This window comes from Cinclus cinclus, unplaced genomic scaffold, assembly GCF_963662255.1.
Source record: "Cinclus cinclus unplaced genomic scaffold, bCinCin1.1 SCAFFOLD_32, whole genome shotgun sequence".
Taxonomy (NCBI): Eukaryota; Metazoa; Chordata; class Aves; order Passeriformes; family Cinclidae; genus Cinclus; species Cinclus cinclus.
Window position 1 is genome coordinate 652,905 of NW_026912098.1, and position 13,204 is coordinate 666,108.

Here is a 13,204-nt window from a genome sequence, read left to right on the forward strand (position 1 = left end):
GAACACCAGGCTGCCCATGGAAGGGGTGAGAGACAACAACCTCTGTCCATGGAGCTACAACAGCAGAGAGGTCAGGCTGAAGGCTGGGCTTAAAAGACTGTCAACTGCACAGGAAACATCAATGTGAGAGGAAAGATGTGTGCTAATGTCTTTACAAATCCTTTGGTGGGTGAAGGGATGGGTGTGAAGGTCTTTGAAATGGGTTGTAACATTTCTACTGACTTTGGGCAGCAGGTTTGTTACCGTGCTCCTGGAACAGACAAGGGTCTGCACAAGGGTGAACTCCTGAACTTTGGGGGGAAATGCCAGGTACAAGGGGGGACATGGGGCAGGATGTTCAGGAAGGCTGTACCTTCCTGGTGCCTTGGCCAGTGGGGAAAGGAAGAGGGCAACGTGTGTCCAGGAGTTTAGGATAAAAGGAGACTGCGCCCTCTGGAACCTCAAGAGAGAAAACACCAGGGGCATGTGCCCAGTGAAATCTCTCTCTTTACTCAAATAAAGTTGAATAACTCCTCTGTCTCCTTTTCAGACATAAACCTCCGGCGTTTATGGGTTTTCCTGACAGTGACAACATGAGATCTCAGGGAACCAAGGGTCCACAGTTTCACGGTGCAGCCTCATAGAGCGCTGGAGACCATTGTGTCACAATGGGAACACATGGAACAAAGGCACCCTAGTGACACTGCAGGGCCTCATGGAATGCAGGAGATCATCCTGATGGAATGGAAATTCATGGAACCAAGTGCCCACTGTTTTACAGTGGGGCCTCCTGGAATGCTGGAGACCATTGTGTCACAATGGGAACACATGGAACAAAGGCTCCACTGTGACCCAGCAGGACCTCATGGAACCCAAGAGACCTTTGTGATGCACTGGAATCTCATGGAACCAAGGCTCTGTTGTGACAAACCTGGACCTGATGGCACCAAGGAGACCACCGTGATGCAATCGCATCTCAAGGAACCAAGGGTCAATTGTCAACACATCAGGCTCTCATAAAACCCAGGAGAACATTGAGTCACAATGGATTGTCATGGAATCAAGGCCCCATTGTGACAAAACTTGGCCTGATGGAAACCTGGTGCCACTGGGACATCTTCAGCCTTGGAGGAATCAAGTGTCCTTTGTGACACAGCACAGCCTCGTGAATCACAGGAGAGCACAGTGACACCATGGAATCTTGGGGAACCAAGTGTTAATTGTTAACACAGCTGGGACTCGTGGAAGCCAGGAGACCATTGTGACACAATAGAGTCTCATGGAACCAAGTCTGAATTGTTACAAAAATGGCACTGTTGGATGCCAGGAGATCATTGTGACACCATGGAGTCCCATGGAAGCAAATGTCCACTGTTTCGTGTTGTAGCCTCATAGACCACTGGAGACCATTGTGACACGATGGAAAAATGTGGAACAAAGGCTCCCTAGGGACACAGCAGGGCCTCATGGAATGCAAGAGACCATTGTGATGGAGTGGAAACTCATGGAATCAAGTGTCCACTGCTTCAAGGTGTGACCTCATGGAACCAAGGAAACCATTGTGGTACAATGAAATCTCAAAGGACTCAGGGTCAATTGTCAACATATTACTGATAAGTGAAACTTTACAACATGAAGGCCATGAGTAAAATCATGGCTCAGGCCTGCACATCAGGTGAGTACAAAAGTGCTGTGGGAAAGTGACTCAGCTGAATTAGGGGTAGAAAAGCATCTTACATAAACATAATGTGTTCAAAATGTGGTGTGTGGTGGAAGTATGTTTGCTATGCTTAAAAACTGTGTAACTGATAATGGCCTAACTGTTTTAAAAAAGCTTGGTTTTTGCAATAAAGCATCCCTCCTTTGCAGCTGCCTGGCAACTCTGAGCCACTACAGACCCTCACCCACATCAGCCCAAGGCTCTCCTTTGACCAGGATGGGTGCCATGGCCCACAGGTGACACTGGGACATTGCCAGACCTGGTATAAACAAGGCTCCATTACTGCACAGCAGTGCCTCGTGGAACCCAGGAGAGCACTGTGGCACAAGGCAGTCTGGGGAAACCAAGTGTCCACTGCAAACACAGCGGGGCCTCATGGAAGCCAGGTGCCACTTGGATATTGCCAGGGCACGTGGAACTCAGTGTCCATTGTGACACAGAACAGCCTCATGGAACTCAGCAGAGCTTTGGGACAACCTGGAATCTCATGGATCCAAGGCTCTGCTTTGACCTAGTGGGGCCTCATGGCACACAGGTGCCACTGAGACCCTGCCAGCCCTTGTGGAATGCAGTGTCCATTGTGACACACACAGCCTCATGGAAACATGGGGACCATTGTGACACAATGGAATCTCATGGAAGCAAGTGTCAATTGTGAACATGGCGCGGCCTCAAGGAACCCAGAGGCCAGGGCTGCACCTCAGGGACTTGGGAAATGAAGAAAACATGTTTTACACTGTGGTGTACCTTGGGACCAAGAGTTCATTGTGGCAATGTGGAATCAAGGAGAACATTACTTCAGTGTTAAACCTTAGGGAACACAGGATCCATTGTGACACTGCAGGGCCAATGGATCCAAGAGACTTTGTGGCAGCACAGGGTCCCATGGAACCAAAGGGACATTGTGAAACTGGGAGGCCTGAAGGAATCATGGAGGGGCTCCTGAGGCAGTACTGCCGTGTGTGTGCCTGCAAGGATGGGGCACCTGTGTGAGCTGGGGGAGAGGCCAGGGCTGCAGAGGGGGGATGTTGTTGGCAGGTGCACGAGGACGCTCTGGGACGCTGCCCTGGGGTGTCCAGCGCACTGGGGATGGATCAGCCCCTGCTCTGCTGCTCCTTGCCAGGCTCTCCCCTTGCAGGGACCTTGCAGAGCACCAGCCATGCTGTTTGGGCCCAGCCTGCCCACGGCCAGCCTGGGGCTGCTCCCGGGGCTTTTCTGTGCTCAGCGTTGGCCTGGCCAGGTGTTCTGGAGAGAGCCTGGGCAAGGAGCCTCCAGCCCCCAGGCCCTGCCCTGAGGTGTCAGCGCTGCCCCAGCAGTGCCCATGGCCTGTCCCTGCTGCAGCCCTGGCACTGCCACCCCCAGGGCTGTGCCCGGCCCCGAGAGCACTCAGGCCCTGCAGCAACACCAGGGGCAGGAGGGCAGCGGGGCAGTGGCACGGGAGCAGCACTGGCAACACCAAGTGCTGCTGCTGCTGCTGCTGGGCACAGCTGCTGTGCCAGCACTGATCTGCCCCAGCTCTGCACACAGACCTTGCTGCTCAGCTCCAGAGAAGGGAACAAATTGGGCATCTATGGAGAAAATTTTGCTGCGAGAGAAGTCTTTTTGTTTCTTTAAAGGCATCAAGACCGCAGCTCACCATTGATGCATGTTTGCCTGTAGTGAATGTGAAGACAAACAAAATGAGAAAGGGCAGAAAAAATGACTTTTTAGTGGACAGTATTAAAAAACTTAATCAATACAATTAAATGAAAAAACCAAGCACCAAACCCACACTAGAACTTTGAAAGGTCACTCTTATTGCAAGGGATTTGCATAAATTGATAACCAATTTAATATTTCTGAAACCTTCCAGTCATCAGTGTCCACAGTGCAGCCTTGAGCTCCTGGTTCCTCAGGCTGTAGATGAGGGGGTTCAGGGCTGGAGGCACCACTGAGTACAGAACTGACAGGGACAGATCCAGGGATGGGGAGGAGATGGAGGGGGGCTTCAGGTAGGCAAAAACCCCAGTGCTAATAAACAGGGAAACCACGGCCAGGTGAGGGAGGCAGGTGGAAAAGGCTTTGTGCCGTCCCTGCTCAGAGGGGATCCTCAGCACAGCCCTGAAGATCTGCACATAGGAGAAAACAATGAACACAAAACAACCAAAAGCTAAACAGACACTAACAGCAATGAGCCCAAGTTCCCTGAGGTAGGAGTGTGAGCAGGAGAGTTTGAGGATCTGGGGGATTTCACAGAAGAACTGGCCCAGGGCATTGCCATGGCAAAGGGGCAGGGAAAATGTATTGGCTGTGTGCAGCAGGGAATAGAGAAAGGCACTGGCCCAGGCAGCTGCTGCCATGTGGGCACAAGCTCTGCTGCCCAGGAGGGTCCCATAGTGCAGGGGTTTGCAGATGGACACGTAGCGGTCGTAGCACATGATGGTCAGGAGGGACAGCTCTGCTGACAAGAAGAACACAAAGAAAAAGAGCTGAGCAGCACATGCAGAGTAGGAGATGTTGTTGGTGTGCCAGAGGGAATTGTGCATGGCTTTGGGGACAGTGGTGCAGATGGAGCCCAGGTCAGTGAGGGCCAGGTTGAGCAGGAAGAAGAACATGGGGGTGTGCAGGTGGTGGCCGCAGGCTACGGCGCTGATGATGAGGCCGTTGGCCAGGAGGGCAGCCAGGGAGATGCCCAGGAAGAGGCAGAAGTGCAGGAGCTGCAGCTGCCGCGTGTCTGCCAATGCCAGCAGGAGGAAGTGCCTGATGGAGCTGCTGTTGGACATTTCTGCACTCTGGGCATTGTGGACTGTTCAAAGAAGTTCTTGACAAGCTTGGAGCCATATCTCTCATTCAATCCTATGGAATAATTTCTGGAATCCAGTCAAAACTACTTATCTTCCTATGGGGAAACCTCAGTACACATTTTTATTTTTAAGTTTAGGTTTTTGCTGCTGAGATACTGCATCATCTTCAGCATCACACTCAGTCTGAACACTAGGGAGCCCAGAGGGAAAACAGAGCTCCCTGTACCCCAGTGCAGTCAGACTTAAATGTCCCACACAGGTGCCATTCCCTGATTACACCTTCCTCTATTTCAGTGTGAACGTAAGCATTCTTTAGAAATAAAGTGGACTCTTTGAAGACTCCAGTTCAATAATCATTTTCTCTGAAACATCCTCTCTTTCCTTGTGCATCTGGACATGGAGGGATATCCAGCTTTAGTCTGGCTCTCTGCTGCCTGGAGTTGTTCCTACTGGGAGCTGTTTGTCTCTATCCAAAACTTGTCCCTGCCAGTGCTGCCAGAGCCCAGCCCAGCCCTGGGGGCTCAGCTCTGCCCTGCAGACCCCTCCCAGCACAGGGCACTGCCCAGGGGCATCTCCCTGGCAGCAGGGCCTGAAGGGCAGCTCAGACAAACTGAGGTGCTGCAAGCCAAGGTGCTGCTGCTGCTGTCTGTAGGCAGAGCAGGCTGAGGAGGAGGCACTTTGTGAGGCAGATCTGAGGCACATCTGCTGATGCCCCGTGGGACAGTGCAGGAGTCTCAGGGACACAGACACACCTGACAGCCCCTTTGCCTTGCCTTGAGGAGAGAGCTGAGAGCAGCCCTGGCCATGCAGCAGCATCTCCAGAGCAGGAGGAATCTGCCCTGATGGGGGTGGCTCCTTCCACCTCCAACTTCTGCCCACAGTCCATGGGGAGCTGCCAGGCAGGCTGAGAGCTGTCCCTGGCAGGTGGCACATGCCCTGGGCTGGCCAAGAGCCCTGAGGGCTGCAGAACAGGCACTCCAGCTCTAGGTCATATTCACCCAAGTGTGTTTCCAGGTGGAGGTTCAGATATGCAGCCCCAGGCCCTCTACAAACCCAAGCTGCCCGCTGCCTCTTCACCTGCCTGGAGTCCTGCCTGCGTTCATGGCAGCAAAACCAGGCTGTTCCTGGCCACAGACCAGAGCTCTGCTCCTGCAGGATGCTCTTGCCAGCACTTTACAGGATTCTGCTCCGCACGCAGCACTTTTCCTTCCCCCTCTCAACTGGCTTTGGCACACAGAGCACAACCTGGCTGGCTCTGCCATCAGCACACCCCAATCACAGGTGGAGGAAGAAGAAGCAGGGGCTGTTTTGCAGCCATGCCCAAGAGAGACTGGAAGGGTGCCCTCCCTCTGGTCTCACTTGCTTGGCTTTCTGACTGGGTCTGGGGCAGGGGCTGTGATTCCTCATTTGTGGGGACCAGAACCGCACTCAGGATCCCAGCACTGCCTGACAGCGCTCTGGACACTGGCACGGTCACACGTCCAGGTCTCAGGCACTGTGCTGCTGCTTCATTTGTCCTTTGGCACACCCAACGCTCCCTGAGAAGCCCTGATGGTCTCTGGTTCTGCCCTCTTCCTGACCTGGGCAGGGATGGAGCATTGCTGTGCTTTCAGGAAGCTGGTGTTGAAATCTTGCAACATTCCAGTCTCCTTTGCCCTCTGTGGATGCTTGCCATGGAATCCGTCCCAGTTGGGTTCAGAGCATACTCAGGTGGAGTGGCTCTTCTAAAACCCAGGGCCTCCAAGAGTGCTCAGCAAGACCTTTAACTCCACAGTGTTGTGGAACTGGACCTTTAGCACAGAGATATTTCCAGCCTGATCTGTCCTTGTTCCTCTGCATCTCTGCACAAAACACAGCGTGGAAGAGAATGGCAGGAAGAGGCCATGTGTCCCAGGGCTCCGGATTTGCGGCGCTTGAGATCCACAGAGATGCAGGCAAAGTGAAGAAGCCAAACTCTTTATTGATGGAGGGGGAAGCAACGGGAGGAGCTGGAGGGGACAAAAGGGATGGGTACAGTATGAGGGCTGGAGGGAGGGGGCAGTGAAAAGGGTGGAATGAGACATAAGAGAAAAAAGGGATGGGCACAGTGTGAGGGCTGGAGGGAGGGAGCAGTGAAAAGGGTGGAATGAGGCATAAGAGAAAAAAGGGATGGGCACAGTGTGAGGGCTGGAGGGAGGGAGCAGTGAAAAGGGAGGAATAGTGGAGGGAAGATGAGAGGATGGGCAGTGTCTGAAGGCTGTAGGGAGACAGCTATGTACAAGCAGGGAGAGGGCTGAAGCCACATGAACTTCAACAGGCTCAGCTGTGCCTGGAGCTCCAGCTGGTCTCTTCTGGTCTCAAGGTTGCCTCATCTTCCATGGCATCTGGAGAGCTTAAAGGGATGCTGGTTCTTCTGAGCCAGCAGATGAGCATGGTTCTGCAGCTCTTCAATTGAGTGTATCTTGAATTCCTACGTTTGTTTGGGAAGGGCTGTCGTCTGTCATCAGGGCTTGAAAGACTGGAAGACAGAGGAAAGGAGCCATGGTCAGAGCCCAGATCTGTGGGAATCCAAGGTGACCGTCTTGCTAGGGCCATCCCACCTAGCTTATTCCATGGCCAATACAGAGGAGGGGCCAAGGGGATCAGCTGCAAGGTGTTGGCCACAAATACCCCCACCCATGTCCCTGAAATCACTGTGTGCTCCATCCACGCCACCGTTCATCCACACAGGGAGTGAAACCCTCCAGAACCGGGCCAGGGATTGCAGCTCCCTGCCCAGGGATTGCAGCTCCCCCCACCACCCCGTTGACAGCCCGCTGCCCTCACTCACCCTCCCTGAGCACCTGGGGCTCTTCTTTCTGCCCCCTCAAGCTCCGCCTGGCGAGCCCTGTGAACACAGAGCCTGTCACTGCCCCAGCGGCACAGCTCCCTGCCAGCGGCGCTGCCAGCCCTGTGGCCACTCGCCCTCCTGGCCCGGCAGGGCTCAGCCCTGGCCCTCGCCACCTCCTGACACCCAAGGAAGGGCACGGCTGGGAGAGGGCGGCAGCAGCCCCGAGGGCAGCCGGGGCTCCACGGCGCCGGGCCCGGATGGCGCTGCCGGGGCAGCAGCCGGGGCCGGGGCCGAGCCGTGGTGGGTGGGGAGGGACCCCGGGCTCACCGATGAACCTGATGGCCGCCTCTCGCAGGGGCTCCTGGGGGCTCTGCAGGTACGGCAGGGCCTGGCGCAGGTGCTGGGCCGCTCGGCTCCTGTCCTCTGCCAGCTGGGGAGAGCGGCGGCAGGCAGGGAAGGGTCGGGGCGGGCTCTGCCCCTTTGGCAGGCGCTGCGCTGAGGCGCCCGGCCCCGGCCTCCCCTGCCCGCCCAGCCCTGAGGCGCGGCCGGCAGCCGCTGGCGCCGGGCTCTGCAGGGGCAGAGGGCCGGGTGCTGCCCGGGGAGCCGCGGTGCCCACCCGCCCCGCGGCCCCGCTGGGCCGGGGCTCCGTCGGCACCCGGCTCGGGGCCACGGGAGCCTGGAGCAGAGCCCGTGCGGCCCCTGGGTGCAGCACTGGGCACGGCCACAGCTGCCAGCCCCACACAGCGAGCACTGCGCTCAGGGGGCTTCTCCAGCCTGAGCCTGGGGCTTCCAGGCCGTCCTTACCAGGCACTCGGCCAACTTCCACAGCTGCTCCTTCTTCAGCAACTGCTCCAGATTCCTCTTCTTCAGGAATTTGGTTGCACAATGCAGCGTTGCCCGAGAGGCCTGGAGAGCAGCAGAGATGTGGAGATGGCAGCGCAGTTCAGGGCACAGGACCCGTGTCCCTGTGCCAAGGCCTGGAGGAGGCTGCAGCCCGGGAGGTGCCAGGGCAGGAGGCAGCCGAGCCCCCTCCCAGGGATGCACCAGAAGCCCACGAGTCCTCACCTCTGCCACACGCCGATTTTCATCATGACAGTGGAATAAAAGTGGGAGTAGGCTCTGGCACACAGTTGATTTAAGGGGCTTTTTTCCCTCGTCTACAACCAATTCCATCACCTTGCAGAAGAGGTCAAGGGAGAGCAGCTGCACGTGGCTGTTGTCCTGGAGGAAAGGAAAAAACCTCAGCACCAACTACTGCAGCCCCTGAACAACAGCCCAAATAATCCACAGGGCACCAAGTTTCTGGGCAGCAGCCAGTGCCCGTGGCTGAGGACACTGAGCCTTACGTTGTCAAAGAGGGCCAGGAGTGCCTGGGCCAGCTTCAGGGTGGTGGTGCTGGATATCAGGATGTCTTTGTCCTGGAGCACATTGGTGAACACGTGGAGGCTCATGCCAACCACCTCTCCATCTGCATCAGCCAGCAGCTCCAAAAGGCTTTGAGACAGGCTACACATTTTTAGGGCCTGTGTGGAACACAAGGTTGTGCTGTGAAGCCACGAACGACAGCACCACCAACACTGCCCTGGCACTGCAACCCCAACTGCAGGGCCCAGAGGCCAAAGGCCTGTCCCAAAGAACTCAGGGAGGTGAGGCAGGAGAGCTGGGAGCATCTGCCTCAGCTCCTGAAGCCCAGCCAGCCCAAGGGGCTGCTTTCCCCAGCGCAGCTTCAGCCGCTGTCCCCTTCTCACCATCGAGGGATCCTTGCTGAGCACCACAAGGCCTCGGAGCGCCAGGCGACGCCTCTCCCTGCACTTGCTCTGCACATGCCTTGACATGATCTCAAGGATGCTGTCAGCACAGTGAGTCAAATCCAAGCAGTCCAGGACCTGGAAGGCACGGGGCAGTGACAGGGGACCCAGCCAGCAGGAGCCCAGATCCGCACAGGGCTGGGCCCAGACAGCAGCACAGGGCACGGGCACCGTCCCAGGCAGCTGTGGCGATGACCACAGAGAGCAGGGAGGCAGCTCAGAGAGGCAGCGCTGGCCATCGGGCTCACCTCCACAAGGAATGCCAGGAAAGGCAGATCCCAGCGTGGCTCTTCCCTGCTGAGCCAGCCAAGCAGGCGGCGTGCAATCCCAGAACACACGGAGAGGGAGGCACGGCGCATCTGCCTGATGGGGGAAAAGGCACCAAGACACTGAGGTGGGCAGGCAAACCTCTCTCAGGAGTGAGTCACAGAGATCCAGTCTTTGCCAAGCATCCCTGGAGCGGATGTGGGCATTTTGGGAGGCTGCTCCTTCTGGGCACCTCCTCTCCCAGCCTTTTCCAGTCTGCTTGGCTGTCCCTTGGTGACAAATCCCTCTGGCCCATGAGCACAGGGACTGTGTGGGGCACCCCGGGCACAGAGCACAAATGTCGGGGACAGAGGGGAAATGGGGGTCTCACCTGGCCAGCAGACCCACGGCATAGTGCTGGGTGTCAGCGCAGAGCAGCGTGTCCCAGCCACGCTTGCGCTCCATGGCCATCACCTCAGGGTCATAGTGCAGACAGAAGAGCAGAGCCTTCATGGCCTGCACCGCAAACCTGTGTGCAGAGCAAAGTCCAGGTCACACTGGGAGCACTGGTGCTGGCCACAAGGGCATGGGAAGGACAGGGGGACTGGGACCTGTTGGGCTGGCTGGGAAGGCGATGTTCCTCCCGGCACGCTGTCCAGAAGTTATCAACTTCCTCTGGCATCTGCTGTGTGGTGATGACAACGTGGAAGAGCAGAGCCACAAACAGGCGGGAGGAATAAAGGATCATTGCCTTCTGGCACTGAGGCACAATTAGCCAGATCACCAGAGTAGCCTGCAAAAGAAGCAGCCCGAGACAGCGCTCAGGGCTGAGCTGTCCATGGGGCAGGGCCCGAGGGGAGACGCAGGGGGAGCAGCGGGCCCAGTGCCCCCTGAGCCTGTCCCGAGCCCAGGTTTCAGCCCAGTGCCTGAGGCACGGAGAGGATGGAGAGCTGCTGGAGAGGCGAGTGGAGAGCGAGCAGAGGCCAGTTCCAGAAACTCACAGCCAGGGCAAACACGTCTTTGTTATCTCCATCAGAGGTGCTCATGCTGTGCAGAGGCCAATCCTCCATCACACAGAGCAGTGTGGGCAGCACCTTCTCCACTGTTGGTCCTGACGAGCCTATGGCTCTCCACATCCTTGCAGCAGCTCTGTGGGATCACAGCTCTGTGTCAGGGGGTCTCAGTCACAGGACCATGCCCTGTACAGCTGTGGGGCCCAGGTGACAGAGCCCCAATGCCCTGAGGGGGAGGGAGGGAGCATGGCAGCAGGCTGAGGAAACAGAGGAGCCTGAGGGTCCTGGAGCTCTGTGCCTGTCTGGCAGACCCCACTGGACAGGCTGTACAGGGCCATGGGCCCTAAAGGCTGTTGAGCCCTGAGCTCTCAAGGCACGTGGACCCTGTACCTGTCACACGTTGGGGCACAGCACAGGAGGGTCAGCACCACGTCAGCAGGGTGTTCTCCAGCCAGCCTCCAAATGTCAGTGCGCAGCCTGACACCCACAGTGGCATGGGACACGAGACTCTGGTGGATGCTTTTCACCATGGCTGGCACCTGAAGGAGGTGGGGAAGACTTGGAGCACTGTCCATGGGAGACACTCCCCAGCTTCCCCTAAGAAGTGCTTCCCTCCCCGCCACACTGTGCTGGCCTCAAAGACTGAGGGGCCCAGTGACCATGGCGTGAGTGGGCATGCACTCCTGTGAGGCCTCAAGCCCTGGCCTCAGGCTGCTTACGTTTGGCTGGGAAGAAACACAGGGCTCCTTAAAATAGTCCCCAATGAGTTCCTGACTCAGAGTGGCAGTGGTGTCAGTATTTGTGATGCCCTCAGTCTCTGCAGTGCCGGCCATGTCCTCAGTCTCTGCCATGTCAGCCTTTGCCCTGCCATCATTCATTGCAGTGTCAGAGCCCTCTGAGCACTCAGGTGAATTTGGGCTGACATCAGGCTCTGCCTGGAGCTCGGTCAGCCTGGAGTCAGGCTCAGCTGTGCCCTCTGTAGCTGTGGTTCTGGTCTTCCTACGTCGAATGCGTAGGAACTTCTGGAACCTCTGCAGGAGAACAAAGGACAGGGAAGAGAGGCAAGTTCCATGCAATGCTCCAAGCGCTGTGCTGGGCTGAGCAGTGACAGCAGGCCCAGCCCAGGTGGGGATGGCTGCAGGTACCTTCAGTGTTGTGTGGAAGCGGCCGCGGGTGGGTTCCTGCTCTTGTGTCCGGTCAGTGGCTGCTCCTGGGTAAGAGCGAGTGCAGCCAGAGCTGAGGGGCTGCAGGAGAGGCCAGAGAACACAGCCCAGCCCTGCGCTCCCCAGGCAGGGACAGCCCCGGGATGCCCCAGGGGATGGAGCACGGCTGCTGCGGGGTGTCTGCCCAGCCCCTCTTCTGTCCTGTCCCTGGCCATGTCCACAGTGGGTGGGATGGGATGGGATGGGATGGGATGGGATGGGATGGGATGGGATGGGATGGGATGGGATGGGATGGGATGGGATGGGATGGGATGGGATGGGATGGGATGGGATGGGATGGAGCCCAGCTGGCAGCAGCCATTAGCCCTGTGGCCCAGCTGTGCCACTCACCATCCTGCATTGGCTGGAACTGCTCCAGCTCCTCAGGTGGTTGTTCTGGGGATACTCCAGGGCCTTCCTCTTTTTTCCCTCTGCAAACATTGAACAGGCTGAGAAATCTGCCCGCCATGTCAGAGTCTGGCCTCAAGGGCACCTTCTAGAGAGATGCCTTGGGAAAGCTGTGAGGCAACAAGTCGTGCAGTTGTGCCTTGAAGACACCCACGACAGAGTTGCTTCAGGAAGGCTGCAGGACAGCAAGTCCTGCACTCTGCTCTTGAGGGCTCCTGCCACAAGGACAGGAGACTCCTCGTAAGCAATTCTGGTCACCAAGTCCCGCGGTCCGGGCGCGAGTGCACCTGCAAATGAGAAGCCTCGGGAAGGCCGCGGGCCACCAAGTCCCACGGCCTTGCCACGAGGTCACCTGCAGGAATAACGCCTCAGAAAAGCTCCGGGTCAGACACGAACGAGTGCGCTGTGTGGGGGCTCCTCACAGCACCGCTCCGGCGCGTCCTGTCCCGTCGCCTGCTCCGAGCACTGTGGTGTGGCTGTGTCACTGCCAGCTCCTATGTCAGCACAGGTCACAAAGGGTCCTTTGACACCGTGTCCCATTCCATGCCATGGTGACCGTGCTGCTCTGTGTCATAAAGGCCCTTGCACACACTGCCACCTGCCCTGGGGACACCCTCAGCCCACCCAAAGTGGCCCAGGTTGGAAGAAATCCCTCGCCCCAAGTGTTTAAGGCTGCCTGACAGGATGTTTATGAGCAGCTCTAACCACCAGCAAACACTGCCCTGCTCTGCGGGCTCAGGGCAGCAGAAGGAGCCCCCAGGGCTGCTGACACAGCCGTAGCTGGAAGGGCACGGGGCCTTCCAGAGAAGCTGGCACAGCCTCCTTGGGACACATCCCAAATGCTGGCCATCCTAAACCTGGGCGTCCAAAAGTTCCCTCTTGGTCAGCCCTTGTGGTCTAAAGCTTCAGCTGCTTTAGCTCCTGGTGCTAAGCTGCTCATGCTGAATGTGACAACTCAGAGAGAAGAATACCGTTCATCCAAATCCTTCTGGGACACTGAGAAGGGAGGCTGTGCAAACAGGAGCATGGTTTGCTGTCACCTCTCTGCCCTTCATGCCCTTCAGCACTTGGGAAGCTCAGCCAAGCGCTTTGTCCAAGGGTGCAATGAAGCAGCTGTTCCTGCTCCCAGCTCTGGCTCTTTCCTGTCTCTGACCTTGACTGGTTTTGTCCCTCTTGCTGTGCCCTCTGTTCCCCCTGTGCTCAGTGGCTGCTCCCCAGGACTGTGGAACTGGCACA

At 57.3% G+C, this 13,204-nt stretch overlaps 1 protein-coding gene across 1 annotated transcript; it reads right to left on the reverse strand.

Annotated features, from left to right (window-relative positions):
• Positions 1 to 3,528: 3,528 nt before the first annotated feature.
• Positions 3,529 to 4,305, reverse strand: LOC134057257 (olfactory receptor 14J1-like; the record flags this gene model as incomplete). The annotated part of the gene is made up of 1 exon (XM_062514255.1): positions 3,529 to 4,305. A coding segment is annotated over one exon (777 nt), but the record flags the coding sequence as incomplete, so codon positions are not given.
• Between the last annotated feature and the right edge of the window lie 8,899 nt (positions 4,306 to 13,204).